This window comes from Anopheles funestus, chromosome 2RL, assembly GCF_943734845.2.
Source record: "Anopheles funestus chromosome 2RL, idAnoFuneDA-416_04, whole genome shotgun sequence".
NCBI classification, from domain to species: Eukaryota; Metazoa; Arthropoda; class Insecta; order Diptera; family Culicidae; genus Anopheles; species Anopheles funestus.
In genome coordinates, this window is record NC_064598.1 from 25,125,616 (window position 1) to 25,143,789 (window position 18,174).

Here is an 18,174-nt window from a genome sequence, read left to right on the forward strand (position 1 = left end):
TTCACCAATTTCGGCACGACAGTCGAAAATGGTATTATTTAGAACTTATGTATATAGTTCCTGAGCTCACATACCCCCCTGACACATGGACTCTGTTCAAATTTAAGAAATCCCCTTAGCCCCGGTTGATGCTTAGTAGGATTTTTAGGTTGATCATGTCTTTTGAATGACACCGGACGACCCAACTCGTAAACTCCTCTTAGGTCAACCAGATGGACAGAAGAGGTCCATCTTCCAGTGCTCTTCTGGTAGACACACAGAAAGAGCGGTTCATTGATTGGCAGTCGATGAATTAGCAAAACAATTTACTCTCTTAATTTACCGAGCGATGTGATTAGTTTTCTATCTGTGATGGTCAAGCATGATGATCATGATGAGGATCACCAATCCTCAAGAGAATGAAAAGGATTAATCGAATTTGAGCATTTTCAAATAATCCTTTTCAACTGTATAATTTATAATTATTGGTAGAGTGATCTTTTAGAAACAAAGATCGAAGATTCAGCCAGATCTAGATGAAGCATTTTTTAGTTTAAATTTAATTTCCTTAAAGTTTTATAAAAAAAAGAGGTATAAAAAACACAATGTACTCCACCATCGATCGATGCAGTTTCGCATCGTAACGTTACGCCCGAACGAGATGCAAATCATTCACCACAGTGATGCACAATGACACAAATTAACCAAACAAACAAACACGCACACTCCACTATTGGCACAGTAAAAATGTTTCATATCGCTGCAGGAGACACAATGAAAATAGTGCACGACCTCCCGGTATGTCTTATGCCCTATGACCCTCCCCGGGCAATGTGGAACCCACGGGTGAATCATTAATCATTTATTTATTTACTTACTTATGCTACACTCTTCGGTTGCTGATCGCAAGCAATAATTGGCCGGACGCTAATTGGATTTGGCGCGTCGCTGCCGGTTGACGAATCGTTCGCTTGTGTGCGATATGCGACTCCACTTTCTTCTAACAGCCCCCCACCCCCCTTTTCTGGTTCGTGTCACATTTCCCATTCGATGTGGATGCTGGGAGCAATTGCATGCCATGGCTGTTTGACCGCGCTCGGTACGCTTCACAGCCATCAGTCTGCGTGTGTTTGTGTGTGTCCGTAAGAATAAGAACAACATCGGCAGTGAATTGGACCAGCACAGATCGCGTCTTGATCGTGACAATAATTAGCATCCAGCGGCAGGGATCGACAGTTTAATTATGTTGCTGGAGCGAACAGCATCGGCGATAGCTGCAGCGAGTTTTGTGTTTAGTTAAGAATAGTTTTTTTTTCATCATCCAAAGATTTCCATCACCGATGGGTCAATATCGGATGCATTTATTCGGTACAACATTCGTGCTGGTGTGTTTCCTATGTTTGTTATGTCAACTTCGTGTGAATGGAGCACCGGTAGTGCCCATGAAGGAAATGGTGTGTAGTGTAATGGCAAGAGAAAAAAAGGTTCCTTTCGGTTCTACATCGATTGTCGATTGGTTCAATGTTTCGTAGATTGATTTTATGCGACGTTTTGGCTATTTGGAGAAGGGACCATCGCAGGCGGAAGCCTTGTACAGTGGCGATGCAATTGTGGATGCCATTAAGCATGTGCAGAAGTTCGGGGCTTTAACAGAAACGGGCGTTTTAGATCAAGCAACAATCAAGGTGAGAAAGTGAGACAAAATGTTTTAAGTTAAAATGTAAAAGATTTTACAAATTACACCCACATTAAGTAAAAGCGATATTGTACATAAATTAATTTATTAATTCAGTTCAGTGTCTGTTTTAATTAAAATAATTGGAATTTAAAAAAGTGAAATACAACTAGTAGTTTTGTAGTTAATGAATCTTATAAAAAGAATCATTCATATTCATCTACACTGAAGAGTCGTTCAAATCAACTCCCAAAAGATTCATGAATTCTTTAATATTAACGAATTTTCATAGATTCACAAATATCTAAGAAATTATGATTTTACTCAATTTTATGTGTTTCGCTTTAAAATAAAATGCTATTTTTATAAAAAAAGCAATAATATAAATATGTTTTTAAAATATTGAAGGAGAAGTCGATAATTTAACGTTTAGAGTTTGTCTTTTTGAATTATTACATTAATTTTCTCCTCCATATAACTTGTCTTTTCACTCTTAAAAGCTTTTTATTACTAAATAAATGTGTTAAAGTTAAATGTTAAATAGTTAAATGATTGTAAATGTAATGTCAACAACAACTTATAGTCGATTATTATAGATATTATTGGTTCACTAACTTATGTTAACCATATTAAAATCTAAAGTTCCTGGCAGTCTGTATCAGTCGACCCAGAGATATAATTCGTTCTAGATTACATATGCTTCTTTCGTGGCTCTTGCTGTAAACTAACAAATAACTATATTTCTGTGACTTGAATTTCCTTAAGAAGATGAGTCATATGTAAGGCACGGTCCTGGAAAATTTTTAACACAGAATGACCCTTTTATTAGTTGAAATTATAATCAAGAATTATGCATTTATTTACATGTATTGCGAATTGCAGTCTTTCGATTTATTTCATAAAAAACTTATCTGACATATTCATTTACATTAAATTTACCAGGATAGGTAGCCAAAAAAAATACAAAACAGGATTAAATAAAACAAATTAAAATGTTGAAGAAAGATCTTCCAATAATCTTCAATTCAATACACCTCCCGTTCTTTCTCTTCCACTGTAACACTGGCGCCGACACTTACCCTTAACGGCGCCAAACCTTCTGAATCGGTACACCTGTTCGAACGATCGGTTCAAACTGCAGCTGATGTCAACGCCCCGATGCGGCGTGGCCGATGTGATGCAGCACGATCAATCATTGCGCCACCGGCGGTACGTGATCGGATCGGAAAGTTGGCGGAAGCGGCGCATAACATACTTGTAAGTAGTCTCCCCAAAAAAAACCTCCCCAGCACGAACATGCATTCGCTTGGCTTGGCGCATTGTCTGACCAGCGAAGGCTACAACAGTTCCTTCTCCACAGTTTTTACATTCACTGATTTTGGGACCATACGAATAGGACCCCCTGAATAAAAAAAAGACCCCCAAAAAGGATGAAATGAAAAACGAGTTCAAAACAAAACCAACAACGATGCCCTACCTTAACCTCGATTTTTTTATACTCCCTGTACCGGCCTAAACACACAATCCCTTCCCGTTTTTGGGTTGAGTGGCTATTTATGGTGGCGAGGTCGATTTTTGTTATTTCTTCCTCGTTGTGGATAGGCCGCCGTTGCCGATTTCCCGATTTGCTTTCGTACCGATTCACCGATAATCTATGATCGATGATCGGTCAAACGAGTGAGGTCGATCGATGGGTTTTTTTTAACCCTTCAGCGCACATTAACTAACAGTAATAAATAAAATAATGTTTAATTGAAAACACATTTGAAGTTTACTCTATATTTTGCAAAACAGTCATTCGTGTACTATTCTACACAAACTAACAAAAACTCGGATGCAATAAAACCTGTTTGAACTTCCTTAAACTCCACTACCCAATCGATCTTGTTCCAGTGGTGCGTGAGCTTAGGGGAGTGGGGGGATTAGGGGCAACAGGGAAGGGGTGGAATGCTTTTGACTGAATCGAACAAAAACACACATTTATGGGCATACCAATTCCCATTCACATACGAGCGTACGTTGCACCAGGCTGATACTTCTGATCGGCCATTAGCTTTCGCTTCGATAGCCATTTTCGTTTAATTGGTACGGCCATTCATTATCCCGGCGAAACACACCACGGTGCAGTGGTATACACGAGCAAACGAGCCCAACAACAACAAAAATCCCCCGAACGGCTTGCGCCAAACATCAAAACCAAAAGGAAAAAAAGGAAAGGAAAACTTTCACTTTAATTGAAAATGATCATGCGTGCGCCATCTTTGGATGGGTAAGCACGGGGCAAAAAAACAGGGGCAAAACCCGGGAACCGATGGTGGGATGGTGGATTCGGGGCGGTCACATCACCCATGGCGGACAGGTGCCATTTTAGACATTAGCATTTTCATCGATTTATCAACCAATGCGAGCTTGTTGGCCGGTCTTCTGTGGGGCTTTCGCATTCCACGCAGCATTAGGCATTAGGGAACGGATTGCATATTATATCCCGATCGTGACGCTGATTACGACCATTAAACGACAGGGAACCGCAGCAACAATCCTGGCACTACGGACTACGGTTTGGATTCGTACGCCAAATTCTTACTTTCATCCACATCTTGGAGTTTGCTAATGATCTCCGCTGTGTTCTCTTGTACCGAAAGTCAAGTCTATGTGTGGACGCGCTGTAGGAGGTCCACTTTTTTAAATCTTCCCTTGTTCCTCTTTCTCTTGTTGTTGTTGTCTACTGATTGCTTTTCTCGTTCCATACGCGACCACACATCCCGCAGCATTGCGAACTGGTCCAGCAAGGTAGGTGAGGACGCGGTGGCCAAGTTTATGGCCAAAGCGTTCGGCGAGTGGAGCAAGTACAGCAAGCTGCGCTTCGTACGCGTGTACGACCCATCGGCAGATATTATTGTCGGGTTTGGCAGTGGCCATCACGGGGACAAGTGAGTAGACTGCGGGCGGCTGAAGTTGTCTTGTGAGTTTGATCGATTAATGTCCCCTTGCACACGCAAACAGTTATCCATTCGATGGACCAGGAAATGTGTTGGCTCACGCGTTCTATCCGTACGAAATGAATGCCTACGGTGGTGATGTCCACTTTGATGAGGACGAAAACTGGAAGGAAAACTCGACACATCTTAGCGAAGGTGTGGACTTTTACTCCGTCGCCATACACGAGCTGGGCCATTCGCTGGGGCTTGCCCATTCTCCGGTTTACTCGTCGCTAATGTTCCCTTACTACAAAGGAATCGCTCAGGGCACGCTGGATTACGATGATATCTTGGCGATGTACCAGCTGTACAGTACGTTGATCACCAATTGATCACCAGAGTTTGGCGAAGATATCATTCAAACATTTTGTGTTCCTCTTCCTATCAGTACAAAACCCTCACATTACCGATGACCCAGATTGGATGTACACTACCGAATCGGTAACATCCGTGGACGAGTTTGTTACCGTTACACCAGCACCGAGACTACCCGAATGGGAGAGTGATCCATACCCGGAGCAGGAACCGGTCATTACTAGCACCACTACGTCCTCAACGACACAAATCTACGACATCCCAATCACCTTCGTCGGTGACTACGAAACCGTAGACGACCATATCAGTCGGCACCATTCCCAGTCACCTACGGCGGTCGTGACGACGCAGGTGCCAACCACGTACGTACCGGTGCCGGACATATGCAGCGGTAGTTTCGATGCGATCGGATTGTTACGGGGTGAAATATTCATCTTCAAGGGTCCGTACCTGTGGCGGCTGACGGAGAAATATCGCATCAAGGAAGGTTATCCCGTTCGCATTTGGCAGGTGTTCCGGGGATTCCCCAAAACCGTCAGCCACATTGATGCCGTGTACGAGCGATTGGATGATAATGCGATCGTACTGTTTTCCGGCCGCTTCTACTGGGTGTTTGATGCGCTTAACTTCCTTCACCCGGAAGTGCGCCCACTGACGGACTTTGGCCTACCGGAAGACCTCAAGCGTATCGATGCGGCGCTGGTTTGGCGTGAGTAGCGCCCGTGCGTTAAGCGATCTTTTAATACATTGCGTTTCTATCTCGCTCTACACGATCGATCTTTCAGCGAAAAACAACAAGACCTACCTGTTTGCGGGTCATCGTTTCTGGCGCTACAATGATACGGCCGGCGAGATGGATGAAGGCTATCCATCATCCATGGACCGTTGGTTTGGTATACCGAATAATATTGACGCCGCCACGGCCGTCGCAAGCGGTAAGTTGGGTGAAACTGGCCGAAGTAGCAACGCTGACTAGCTGTATAACCTTTCTAATCGTGCTATTTCCTGGTACATGCTGCTAACCTTGACATTCGTCGCATTATCGCTAACGCGCCGGGGACATATCATCTGTTTCGCAGGCAAGACGTACTTCTTCAAGGGAAATTACTACTGGCTGTACAATAACACCCGGGTACGCCCGGAACCTGGATACCCTCGACGGACCGGAACTATATGGCTCGGATGCCGATAAGATGCAACTGGTGCATTACGGTCTTCAATAGATTTCGCGCTAGGAAGGAAGAAATACAACGACAAAGCGTAATATGATTTTTATTTTGCCAAAGTTTTTCTATTCTTGTTCCCACTTAGTAACATTAGTACATAATTAATGTCTTTCTTGAAGATAAAAAAAATATTGCTAAGCGCTGTATCGTTGAGTAAGTATCGATAAACTACGTAAAACAACGGTCTTTCTCTCTCTCTCTCTCTTGTTGGCTTTTAACGACCTCTAAGGTCACGCCGGCCATATCTGGTTTACTAGACTTATTTTTGACGCGTAGCCGGATAGTCAGTCTTTGCTACGGGGAGACGGTGTGGATGAGATTTGATGCCCGGTTCTGCCGTGTGGACCGGCGCCGTTTACCACATACACCACCGGGCCGGGAAAAAAATGGTAATACATTCAATTCGCTAGATCCATTTGTATAATTTCTAAACACAATTCTGAAGACAAAATACAGATTTTTTTGTGTAAATGCTAACATAAAACTAAATAGAAACAGAATACCACATAAATTTCAAATGCTCCGGCAACTTATTCTGTATAACGACCCATAGTGCTGAATTCAAATATTAAGCGTGTTAAGCGTTTCAAGTGTTTCTCAATAAGACAGGCGAAATCTTGGTTATTTGCATAAAAAACACAAGAAAGTAGAAATACAAGCAAAACAATTTAATTCTGAAAGAAAATAATTTATTTTCCAGCCTAAATAATCTATATTTCATTGATAATTCGCTGAAAATAAAACGCAATGTCCCTCAACACAGGGAAACGCTTCATCATAGTCTATTTCACTGAGTTGACGTTAGTTTGACATGTTGAACGTTTGTTGTTGTTTTGAGGTGTTGGCAACTAACTGCAACGAAACCGGTGCCGATTAGCTAATGTTCCATTCCTAACCCATCGATTGCCCATCGATGGTATTTGTTAAGTTTTGTAAAACTTTAATAAAGCAAGAAACTGTACAATGTTTTGGCACATATTTTTACTCGTTTCCGGTATAAAGCTGCTTTTTATTCCCGCCTAGTAAGTGTAAACAATGTTTCAAGTATTCGGCCGATAAGCAATTAGTGAATTTTATGTTTACAGCCGTTCCACAGACTTTGAGGTACACCGTAACTGGTTGGCCCTAACACACAGCTTGCCTCTCTCACGATGGTATTACGAGAAAACGAGCGAATGGACACTCGATTATCCACCATTTTTTGCCTACTTTGAATGGTTCCTCTCGCAGGTGGCCAAATCGTTCGATCCACGAATGCTGGACGTGAAGAATCTCAACTATGCCTCCGAGCAAACAATTGTCTTCCAAAGGTTCTCGGTCATTGTGACCGACGTCATCTACGCACTGGGCGTTCGTCGTTGTCTGCGTGCATTAACGGCAGGCAATGGGAATCCGTCCCGTTCCATGCTTATCGGTGGTGCGCTTCTGCTCGGCAATGCCGGCCTACTCATGGTAGACCACATCCACTTCCAGTACAATGGGTTCCTGTTCGGTGTGCTGCTGCTTAGTATCGGTGCACTGATGGAAAACCGACCACTACAGGCAGCATTATTGTTTGCGGCGTTGCTGAACTTAAAACATATCTTCATCTACGTGGCCCCCGTTTATATGGTTTATTTGGTACGATTTTATTGCCTGCGCGATTTCACCATCGGGCAGGCGCTGGTCAAGCTAATCAAACTCGGTACCATTGTGCTGGGCGTCTGTTTACTATCGTTCGGTCCATTCTACGAACACATTCCACAGGTAAGTTTTGCAATTTCGGTCATTAATTACCACACACGGTACTAATATGAATTTATTACCAATTTTTATCGTTGGCGTTTCGGGAATGCGTTACCGCTCGTCCTCATCGTCATTGCAGGTCCTTTCCCGGCTGTTTCCCTTCAAGCGTGGCCTGACGCATGCCTACTGGGCACCTAACTTTTGGGCTCTGTACAATACCGCCGATAAAGCGCTAGCCGTAACGCTTGGTAGAGTGACCAAAGTGTCCAGCACTGGTGGATTGGTACAAACATTCGAACACACCGTTCTACCATCAATATCTCCCGCAGTAACGTTTGCACTCACAGGTTTGTTTATGGTTCCGGTTCTTCTTAAACTATGGACACTGAAATCATCCCCATCGTCGACTGTCCCTCTTGGACGTTGCTTTGTACGGGCAATCGTTCTATGTGGTTGCACTTCTTTCCTTTTCGGTTGGCATGTGCACGAGAAAGCCATCCTGATGGTGCTGATTCCGCTGACATTGCTTGCCACTGGCAACGCCAGTGATGCCCGTTGGTCCATTTTTCTCGCTATCGTAGCACATTATTCATTGTTTCCGCTGTTGTTTAAACCGGAGCTCACGCTAGTTAAAATAAGTTTGCATGTAGTTTATACCGGCCTAAGTGTACTGTTGCTAAAGCTGCTTCACCGTGGAACATTCTTTCGGACAGTGGAGTTCCTTTATTTGGCTGGATTTCCTGTTCTTTGCACGTACGAAAACGTCGTACATGGGGCAATAGGGTTACGGGATCGGTTACCCTTTTTGCCCCTTCTACTAACCAGTGTGTACTGTGCCGTTGGTGTGTTGTACTTTTGGGTGTCTTACCAACTGTCCTTTCTGCGCACGAATGGTGGTGAAATAGTCCCCGAAAAGAAAAAGACTAAGTGAACACGTAGAGGGAACGAGCAATAAAACAAAAACCAATGACTGATAAATTTACACTTAAACTTCAAATCTTTAAGCGTTTCTTACAAGCAATTGTTTTACAGCAATTACTTCAGACGATGACCAATGACTTCCATGTGGTTTCTCAACTATTTTAGTGATTGTTTCGTAGAGATAAGAAAACAACATAACTTCCCGTTCTTCTGTTTTAGGTAGTGCGGATTCCTTTATTTCACATTATACATACAAAAATGCTACGATACACAACCAATGCTGTGTACGATGATCGAGAATACCGAGAAAACGTCCAGTTCTACCTTCACCTGCATCCCATCTCCTTCATCCGTTACATTCCATCACCTGGCCATAAACCATATAAACCGTCTACCTCATCCTTGCTTTTCCATTTTTGGGGTTTTGACCCACCGCTTAAACCACACACACACCCATTGTATCCGTTCGCAATATTTACTTCCTGCGCCGATATTGATTTAACCGCTTGTTTGACGGACAATATTCGGCATATTCCTCCCAGGTGCAACCGGTACGCGTGCAACATTCGGCCGTAATAGAACCACCCGAACGTCGCTTTCCGTTGCGTCGGGTACGCAGGAAAGCGTACGCCACCTCACGATCAATTGCCCAAGGAAATGAAGCGGTCTGTTGCATATCATCCTCCACAAACGTACGACTCGCTGTACTGCGTTTTTCCATCGTTCCAGACAGACCATCATCTCCGTTACCGCTGCGTCGCGAAATTCGATAGATATCCTTCTCGCAGGCCCAATACAGATGGCGTATCAATTTCTCCCGGCAGCGTGAATGGCTTTCCTGATGCCACACCTTCTCCCAGTCGGCACGGGTTCGTTCGCTGAACGTAACCTCCAGCGCATCGTCCAATCCGCCTGTTGCACTAACAATTTCGGCAAATTCCAGCAGCACACAGAGCGCCAACGGTAGCCACATTTTGGACCGTGTTCCGGCCAGTTTGCCGGATGTGTTTGCTTCTGACTCCCGTGTCTCCTACGCACTGTTACCGAAAGAACGGGTTGCAAAATCTTATCCAACATGCACTAACACGATCATCTTGATAAATGGGTTCCAGTTCCAAAGGTATTGCCCCCCCCAAACAGGTACACAACAACCGAACGAATGTTCACACGCGCACAAACTTTCGACCCGAGCTACGGTCCACCGACGAATGAGGCTGTCCACCGGTTAGCCGAACACTTTTTATACTGTGCACCCCTTCGATTCTGGCTGCTTATCCTGCTTTGATCCTTCACCATATGTATCATATCGGCACAGAATTCCCAGAAAACCGCACACCGATGACGACAAACACCATCGCGCCATCCAATATGACCGTTGACCATTGATATTGACTAATGTAATGATCATTCGCAAACGCCAGACCATTCCGTACCGAGCGTTCGTATAGTCGCCCGTTAAGTGGAGATTCCCTGCCTTGGCCCTGCTCTCTAGCTCGTTTTGTTCACGTGGCAAACAATCACACCCACACTGATCGGCGACAAATAGCGTGACCTATCGGTGGTGCCAAACATAGCAAAGGACGACCGAGCAGGAAAGACCACCATCACACCATGGACCTAATCGAAACGGTACACATAAATTGGACATTGGAATTGAAGGTGTGAGCAAAGGTAGGAAAAGAAGAAAAAATATACACACACAGTGGCCACCAGAAAACATGGGGAACATACAAGAAAATTGCAGACAAACAAATAACACATGTCCTTAGGTGCTTCTGCTAGAATGTGTGGACAACAGATTTCGGCTAAATTCTTAAATATTATTTTAAAAACACTAAAACAACATTTTTGTGATTTCAACATGATTTAGGACAGGTTTTAATAGTTAAATAGAATGATAAAATTACATTCAAACAGCAGCAAACTTTATCTAACACACTAAACTAAGTCTTACCACACGTGGTAAGTGGTGATGAACCTTTTCACACAGTACCGGTGTCATAAAATCGTCCCTCCCCCCCTCCAAACGCCACCGTTACGACATGTAACCCATTTCATTAATTCATCAAACCACCCGCCAATGAGCTTGGTTCGTGTCTTCCTTCCCATAATAGTTGGCCATACGGGAATCGCTAACGAATTCCCTTAACTTTGGTACCTGCTTTATCCGCCAGCTGATAGTTGACGTCATCACGGTGTTTGCGTGTGCGAGGAAATTTTCCGACAGGACGGAAGCATTTTTGACAATGAGCTTCTGTACTTCCGCTGCCTGATTCCGGTCAGTGACCTCGTGTACGATTACATTTAACAGATGCTGCAAACGTTGTCCTTCCGTACCGATCTCGTCCATGCTTACGGTGAGAAGGAAACGTACGGTCGTGTGCAGCAAGTGTTTCGGATTGGATTTAATCATACTTTCCAACACGGCAAGCAACTTGCCTACGGTAAGAAGTTTCGTTTCCTTTATACGGTCTAGTGCTAATAGCAATGGGTCAGGTTGATATTTTAGTTGACATTTCAATCGTGCAAATAAACGATCCCGTACAAGATCATCAGGAGAGATCAATCCTTCCACTATGTTGTCCACTGTTAGTAATGGACAAGATGGTGGCTGAATATTGCCAGCAGTTCCAGCTTTCTTCTGGCTGGGGTCTGTTGTTGGAGTTACCAACCGTTCCCACCAATCGTATGCTCGTTCGAGTGCTTGCGACTGAAACAGCGATTGGGTAACATTCCCTGCAAGTCCAAACATTTCTCCAACGAATCCTACCACAAACTGATCAAACTGCTCCGACATTAGGACGCGCTGCAAGAACCCAACATTCTCTTCTGCCATTGCAATTAACCACGGTACGGGATCTGGGTGTGTCGCAAGTTCCTGCAGCATCTTCAGACATATCTCGTACCCGACCAGTCCAATGCGCGCCAACACGAACGCATCGTCGACCAGTTTCGCCTGCATAACGGACGGTAGCAAGGATAGAATGTCGACGATACTGTTCCAACCACGCTCATCGTACTCGACGCGATAGAAACCTATTTGCCGTGGGTTTACAATTACAACATCCTCCCAATTCATCTCCAGTCGAACTACCAGCTCTTGGTCACTTTCCTTCATCCAAAACGCTGGTCGGTACTCAAACTTTCCTGCACTGCTGTTAGTGTAGTACGTAATCGGGATGTACCAGCGTGAGTGGTTGTCACGGGCAGTTGCTTCTTGCTGGTGACGTTGCTGCCGAAACCGGACAAAGGATCCGTTAAGACGCTCGACCGTTACCACCGGATATCCAGGTTTGTCTGCCCAGCTGCGAAACATTTGCTCCACCGTTGGACCGTCGTCCATCTCCGGGAAGCTACTGTACAGATCGGATGGAGAAACGATCCCATGCCGGTATTTCTCGAGATATCTCCGTACGCCACTCTTGAAAGCTGTCTCGCCTATTGAGCAGTTAATCATACGCAGTATACATCCCGCCTTGCTGTACGTGATCGTATCGAACAGTGTTTCAATCTTTGCCGTATCGGCTGGCAACGGTTCCACCGTGAGCGCATGTCCTTCGAACACGTCTGCCAACAGAGCTGGTCGCATGTGACGTACGGCGAAAGTTTCCTCCAGCGGTAGCAGCTCCGGGTACAGTTCGCTTCCCAACAGTATCTCAAAGTATGTTGCAAATCCCTCACTTAGCCATAGATAGGACCACCAAGCCGGTCCAACAAGATTCCCGAACAGTTGGTGAGCCGTTTCGTGACCGATGGTTATTACTGCCTGGGCACGCTGCAGTCGATGGGCTTTTGGCGAAAGTACCAGAAATTGTTCATCATACGCCACCAAGCCCCAATTTTCCATGGCATTTCCAAAGCGTGGAATGGCGGCATGATCCAGCTTTTTTAGACCCAACCTCTGTCCTGTGTACTGTTCCAAGCTGGTAAGCAGTGTTGTTGCTGCCTGCAAGCTAAATTGTAGCTTCTTCTGATCTTTGGGTGGTGCAAGAATACCAATCCGTACACCGGAGGGACTACGAGCGTGTGCAGCAGTAAAGTTACCGATCAGAAACGATACTAGGTACGTTTGCATTGGTGGAGTACGCTCGAACAGTACCGACTTGTGGCCATTCGGTAGCCAAGTGATCGTTTTGGTTGGTGCATTGGAAGCAACGAGATGGCTAGCGTTACTAACGATCGTCACCTGGAACGTACTTTTAAGTGCTGGCTCATCGAAACACGGAAAGGCGAAACGTGCGTAACTTGGCTGAAAGTGTGTTGCCGCTACGTCCATTGGAATTCGCTTTGGACCACGGTATTGTGTGCGATAGAAGCCCATTCGATCCTCGCCCAGCGTATTGTTGAAGATGATCGTCAGCTGGATCGCTTGATCGTCTATCCTGCGCAGGACACGATCGGTACGAATGCGCAACAGTTCACTAGCTTCTTCCGTTTCCAGCAATTGGTGAGGTATTTCTACGCCATCCCGACATCTTCGCAGATGTATCGATCCGAGCGTACTCCGTACGCTGTGCAGGACAATTTCATTCGTATCACTTGCAATGGCAATTCGTATGGACACATTTCCCCGGTAGGTGAAATCGTTCACTCCTAAACCAGTCACTTCCAGGTGTAGATCGTAATGCAACGGGATGGTATCGTTCGGCAAACGGCCATCAGCCCTTGCCCACGGAACAATCACCAAGCACACCGAACACAGCGCAAGCCACAGCATGATTACGCCAAACCAGCTCAATAGTCTGCTACTATAAAGCATCCCAGCTGGCCAGACACTAACTGCCGTTCCCGAAAGCGTGTCCCGCAAAGTGCATTGTGGTTGAAGTGTTTTATCTGAAGCATGCTTGAGGCACGTTTTTAATTGAAACTTTCAGGTGTGTATATTAGAACAGATGGGTTTCTACAGAACAATAGAGCACAGTTCTGGTATCATCCATTAACGGTGGCTTATCGTAGCAGGTGGCTACCGCTCATCAAACAAAACGGAGCGTACTTATCATTGTGAGGAGAAATCGAAATCACTTTCATCGTTAACGGTGCTTAAGGTTGGTGCATCCGATCCCGGATCCGCTTCCTTTCTGGAGGGCTTTTGCTCAACCGTAGGCTGTGACGCGTCGGTAGCTTTCTTCTCTTGTTTATCTTTCACCAACGTGGAATCGATAACGGCCGATGTCTCAATTGGCTTTTGTTCGTCAACTACTTGTGCTGGATCACCACCACCAGTAGTAGTAGTGCTTGTGAGGGGTTCCATTTGTTCTGGATTTTGAATAGTTGGGTCATACTGTCCGTCGGGAGGATAATACCCTGCTTGTTCATTTGGTTCTGCTGCCGTAGGATATTGTTCTGTTGATTGGATTTGTTGCTGCTGTTGGTCTTGCGGTTGATCCACCTGTTGCTCATACTGTCCTGCCTGCTGTTGATTGGACTCGTCCATGTAGTACTGTTGCTGTGGATCTTGATTATAGTACTGTGCGTCGTAAGCTTGTTGATCATTGTAGTACTGTGCATTTTCATCATACTGATACTGCTGATTCGGATCTTGATATCCTTCCTGGGTCGCATACGTATTGGCAGTTGGATCAGAAGCGTCTTGGTACTGATACTGAGCTTCCCCTTCTGTTCCTTCGATATATTGTCCTTCCTGATTGTTTCCGTACTGATATGCAGCTGCCTGTTGTCCATCTTCTTGTTGGTACTCTACCGGTTGTCCCATCGCATCATTATGATAACCTTCACTTACAGGCATTTGTTCTGTAGATTGATGTGCGCTACCACTGACATCCGTTTGGTAGTAAGGATCGTTCGACTCAACAGAATACTGAGGATATTCAGCAACTGGAGGATCATTTTGTGCAGGAGCATTCTGTACAACATCTTGAATGATGTTACTGGTTTCTCCGGGAACAGTTGGTACTGTTTCATGATGACTCTCTTGTTGACCACCTTGTTGCTCGGGAAGATCCGTTTCAGGTGACGGTGGTTTGGAGAAAGCTCCAGGGAATGCCTTCGAACGTAAGGCTTGCCGTGCAGTGGTCCAATGTTGGTTTCTGCTTTCTGGCTGCTGTACTGGTTGCTGTAGCGGTTGAACATTAAATTCTGGAGCAGGTTCTGGTTTCGATACTTCATTCGAGGTACTGTACTGCTGGTTGTCGTACGATAGGTCTTCATATTGCACTGGATTGTATACACCTACGTCTGTTGGTTGAGTTCCTTCCGGGTAATTCACATTCGCATCAGATAGTTCGTACTTTACGCCGTTAGGATCGTTGATAGCTGCTTCATATGTTGTGTTGGGTAAAACATACGAATCTTCTTCCATTGCAGGTTTGTTCTCGACGTCCTCGTGAGGAATTTCCATTTCAGACGATACAAATTCGGGTTGCAATTCCTGAACATCCTGAACAACATTCGCTTGGTTTTCATGTTCTTGTTTAGAGTTCGTTTCAACCACCATTTCATGATCGTCTTTGAAAGTTTCAACCAAGGCTGGTTTATTGAAAGAGTGATCTTCCTTTTCTGGCACGATCGTCTCAGAAGGTGCAAAATATTCCAGAGCTGGAAAGAGAGAAGATATAGCGAAAATATAGTATAAATATTTGCAAGTTATTATTTACTGTTAATAGAAGTGTATTGCGCTTTTTACCTTTCTCCGCCACTTCGTCCTTTTGTCGCTGCGTTTCATCTTGTGACTGACCCTCGGCAGAATGATTCAAAGTATCTTTTTTATTTTCATCATCAACCATCATACTGAATTCTTTCAACTTGCTTGAGATCTCTCCAACAGGTTCGTCCTCACTCATCGCTGCATCCTCAAGGTATGCTTCTCCAGCTTGTTTCATCTCAGCCACCTCTACTACAGGGGAAGGAGCAACGATGCTAACCTTCGGTACCGGTTCCTTAAGTACCTCACTGTCGATGTAGCGAATAAAATCTTCGTTCGACATTTCAAATTTATTAGCCTTAGCAGCACCGCCTGTCATTTGTGTAGAACTACCTCCATAGTGCATCATGGTTAGATCGTCCTTTAGGGCAGCATTGCTGTTATACGCTCTAGAATATGGACGTTCCGGGAGACCACCACCATTATGGGAAGATGTCAGTGCGAATGATTTCTGTTGCGATGCAAGATAGTTGCTTAAAGCCGTCGGAGGCGGTATCGGATTCATGTTGACCGTTTGCTGATGCGTCAGTTCGCTAATGTATTGAACGAATTCGGATTTTTGAGGACTTTGGGGCAGTTTTGCTGGAGGTGCAGTAATCATCGGAACACTGTACGTTGGTAAGGCTTGCGAAGCAGTCGACCAGGTACGCATCAGATACATCTCGTACTGCGTCTGATATGGAGTGGAAAATAAGATTTTTGTGATCAAATATGCACACCTAAACGGTCAATCCTCCGGTGAATACCTTTAACATCTTCAGTCGATCCGTTTTGGCAGCCAATGATACCGCCTGTTGATCGATTTTGTTTAACATTCGAAGGATACTTTCGTTGCGCTCTGCTCGTTGCCTTTCTGCCTCCAGTTGGCGTCGTTGCCGTTGCCTCACTGCCCGCACTGCAGCCTTCTCGTAGTCCGCCCTTTCGCGCATTAAATCCTCAAACTGGCGCTCCAATTCTGCCCGCTGTCGTTCACTGGCAATAGCAAAAATAAACTCGGTCCCATTAATGCAATGCTGCACAAAATTATCGGAATGCTATGTGGCCCTTACTTACCACCTGCGTATGCGGCTTTCCATCTCCTCGAACTCTCGCTGATAGCCGGCACGTGCATTATGTTCCGTGCGGAACAAGGCACCACTGTCCTCCGGGATGGCACTGGAATACATTGTGCAGTTTCCACCAAAAAGCCCTTTATCTCTTTATCACTGCGTGGACTACCGTGGACAAGGAAAAAGGATGTAATGGCCAATCAATTTCAAATCATACACCAGTAGCTCTAGCACATTGAGTTCCCTTGTCGTTATCCTATCCCCAGAAGATACCCCCCACAAGCCGTGCTGAACTGGTGAAGTAAATTCAGTACCAGCTGCTGCTATAGCAAAAAAACAAAAAACATCCACAAAAAAGAGTCACAATGTTAGAGAAAATCAATAATAGTTCCCCTCCCGGGGACGATCAACAAAGTTATAAACAGGACAACACATTCGATACTGCAAAACACTTCGTCCGCTCGTCCGTTTGTTTGTGTATGCAACGGACAGAACAACGGACTGCGGAACGATTGAACCGGAACGATGGAGGGATCGTTACGAAGTTCCGGACGCAACATAAAATGCAAGAATTTATCCTTGAAAAATGATAATTCGAAAGCACAGGACAAAACAGGGCACAAAACACGCAACATGCTCACCGAACGAGGACACGCAACTCTGAGGCAGTGCAAGTTCATCGGACCAAAAAAAAAAGTCCGAAGTACAGAGTGGAGATGTTTGTACCTTCTGCCTGGGGACGGGTCAGTCACGCAAACCCATGACCCTATTATATGACCGAACCGGGCAAACGAGGCGCGGGAGTGAAAGGAATTCTATTTTCAGTCTTCAGTCTTGGACTTCATTCAATTTCGGGACGGGATTATTTTTTCGTAAGTGACGCCATTTCGCAGACGGTTCACATGGTCATAACGCAAACAATTGGTTTGTTGGGACAGTCTCTAGTTTTTTTTATGTGTGAGGTGCGTATCAAGAGTGTATTGTACCAGCTCCTTATTGGTAGAGGAATAAGATTGTCCTTAAACTCCCGCTTGAAGTCAATATACTTAATCTTATCTTGTATAAAGACACGCTGCTTCATTGTTGTAACTGAATAGAGACTACAAAAAAGCATTTAAACTTCCAAGGCTTATAACGCCTGAAACTATGCATTCAATTCATCACTAATGTTAACCCTCCAATATATGATTTTTTTGTACGAATTCTGCAAGAAACAGCTTACCAGTAAGGATTAAAAAAGGTTCCAAAATCACTGAATCACTTTGCACTGCAATAGTTCTTTCATCCATTCAATGAACTTTCCATCGCAAACTGCACTTAACTGTGACCTTAACTACTTCACTTCAATCACACGAATGACACAACCGTTTGAAAAGAATTGTGTTGTCGCTGCTGCAGTCCGATCCTACATTAAGGGGAACGAGGACCAGAACACCGTATGGCCTATATCGAATAGTCTGGTGTAGTGTTGAATGTCGTACCCTTGCATACGACCCGATGCTCGGTCACACATCGGTGAACTGGTAACCCATGGCAACAAATGAAACAACTAGCATGTTTGTTAGATATCGAAATGGTACGATTGTTCGATGTTCGTGTAGGACATGCTTGGCTAGATGAAATGTTTGTCTGGTTCCATTACCTT

General features: G+C 44.7%; 5 protein-coding genes across 5 annotated transcripts; 2 read left to right on the plus strand and 3 right to left on the minus strand.

The window, feature by feature from the left end:
* Positions 1 to 1,168: 1,168 nt before the first annotated feature.
* LOC125765872 (matrix metalloproteinase-2-like) lies at positions 1,169 to 6,297 on the plus strand. Its single transcript, XM_049431362.1, has 8 exons — positions 1,169 to 1,433; positions 1,512 to 1,664; positions 2,796 to 2,911; positions 4,423 to 4,584; positions 4,658 to 4,944; positions 5,021 to 5,656; positions 5,733 to 5,882; positions 6,027 to 6,297. Exons 1-8 carry the CDS (start codon positions 1,320 to 1,322, stop codon positions 6,137 to 6,139), a joined length of 1,731 nt encoding a protein of 576 aa, XP_049287319.1. The 5' UTR covers positions 1,169 to 1,319; the 3' UTR covers positions 6,140 to 6,297.
* Positions 6,298 to 6,985: 688 nt separating this feature from the next.
* On the plus strand, positions 6,986 to 8,888 carry LOC125765873 (probable dolichyl pyrophosphate Glc1Man9GlcNAc2 alpha-1,3-glucosyltransferase). Its single transcript, XM_049431363.1, has 3 exons — positions 6,986 to 7,195; positions 7,259 to 7,919; positions 8,038 to 8,888. The coding sequence occupies exons 1-3, from the start codon at positions 7,137 to 7,139 to the stop codon at positions 8,827 to 8,829; spliced, it is 1,512 nt and encodes a 503-aa protein (XP_049287320.1). The 5' UTR covers positions 6,986 to 7,136; the 3' UTR covers positions 8,830 to 8,888.
* Positions 8,889 to 8,992: 104 nt separating this feature from the next.
* Positions 8,993 to 10,564, minus strand: LOC125765874 (probable insulin-like peptide 7). The gene has a single exon (XM_049431364.1). It carries the CDS (start codon positions 9,790 to 9,792, stop codon positions 9,295 to 9,297), a length of 498 nt encoding a protein of 165 aa, XP_049287321.1. The 5' UTR covers positions 9,793 to 10,564; the 3' UTR covers positions 8,993 to 9,294.
* A 100-nt stretch (positions 10,565 to 10,664) lies between these two features.
* Positions 10,665 to 13,658, minus strand: LOC125765870 (glutamyl aminopeptidase-like). The gene has a single exon (XM_049431359.1). The coding sequence runs from the start codon at positions 13,576 to 13,578 to the stop codon at positions 10,885 to 10,887; it is 2,694 nt and encodes an 897-aa protein (XP_049287316.1). The 5' UTR covers positions 13,579 to 13,658; the 3' UTR covers positions 10,665 to 10,884.
* Positions 13,659 to 13,811: 153 nt separating this feature from the next.
* LOC125765871 (uncharacterized) lies at positions 13,812 to 17,639 on the minus strand. Its single transcript, XM_049431360.1, has 4 exons — positions 16,534 to 17,639; positions 16,227 to 16,452; positions 15,463 to 16,153; positions 13,812 to 15,374 (listed from the first exon to the last, which is right to left on the minus strand). Exons 1-4 carry the CDS (start codon positions 16,644 to 16,646, stop codon positions 13,816 to 13,818), a joined length of 2,589 nt encoding a protein of 862 aa, XP_049287317.1. The 5' UTR covers positions 16,647 to 17,639; the 3' UTR covers positions 13,812 to 13,815.
* Positions 17,640 to 18,174: the final 535 nt, after the last annotated feature.

What these genes read in the sequence shown, in the direction of transcription:
- LOC125765870 (XM_049431359.1), bottom strand. Translation starts at nt 13,578, where the DNA reads ATGCTTTATAGTAGCAGACTATTGAGCTGGTTTGGCGTAATCATGCTG.
- LOC125765872 (XM_049431362.1), top strand. Translation starts at nt 1,320, where the DNA reads ATGGGTCAATATCGGATGCATTTATTCGGTACAACATTCGTGCTGGTG. An exon ending in TAGTGCCCATGAAGGAAATG is followed by an intron (nt 1,434 to 1,511) that starts GTGTGTAGTGTA and finishes AATGTTTCGTAG; the next exon opens with ATTGATTTTATGCGACGTTT. An exon ending in CGATGCGGCGCTGGTTTGGC is followed by an intron (nt 5,657 to 5,732) that starts GTGAGTAGCGCC and finishes TCGATCTTTCAG; the next exon opens with CGAAAAACAACAAGACCTAC.
- LOC125765874 (XM_049431364.1), bottom strand. Translation starts at nt 9,792, where the DNA reads ATGTGGCTACCGTTGGCGCTCTGTGTGCTGCTGGAATTTGCCGAAATT.
- LOC125765871 (XM_049431360.1), bottom strand. Translation starts at nt 16,646, where the DNA reads ATGTATTCCAGTGCCATCCCGGAGGACAGTGGTGCCTTGTTCCGCACG. An exon ending in GAAAGCCGCATACGCAGGTG is followed by an intron (nt 16,453 to 16,533) that starts GTAAGTAAGGGC and finishes TGCTATTGCCAG; the next exon opens with TGAACGACAGCGGGCAGAAT. An exon ending in ATCGACTGAAGATGTTAAAG is followed by an intron (nt 16,154 to 16,226) that starts GTATTCACCGGA and finishes ACTCCATATCAG; the next exon opens with ACGCAGTACGAGATGTATCT.
- LOC125765873 (XM_049431363.1), top strand. Translation starts at nt 7,137, where the DNA reads ATGTTTTGGCACATATTTTTACTCGTTTCCGGTATAAAGCTGCTTTTT. An exon ending in CTGCTTTTTATTCCCGCCTA is followed by an intron (nt 7,196 to 7,258) that starts GTAAGTGTAAAC and finishes TTATGTTTACAG; the next exon opens with CCGTTCCACAGACTTTGAGG. An exon ending in TCTACGAACACATTCCACAG is followed by an intron (nt 7,920 to 8,037) that starts GTAAGTTTTGCA and finishes TCGTCATTGCAG; the next exon opens with GTCCTTTCCCGGCTGTTTCC.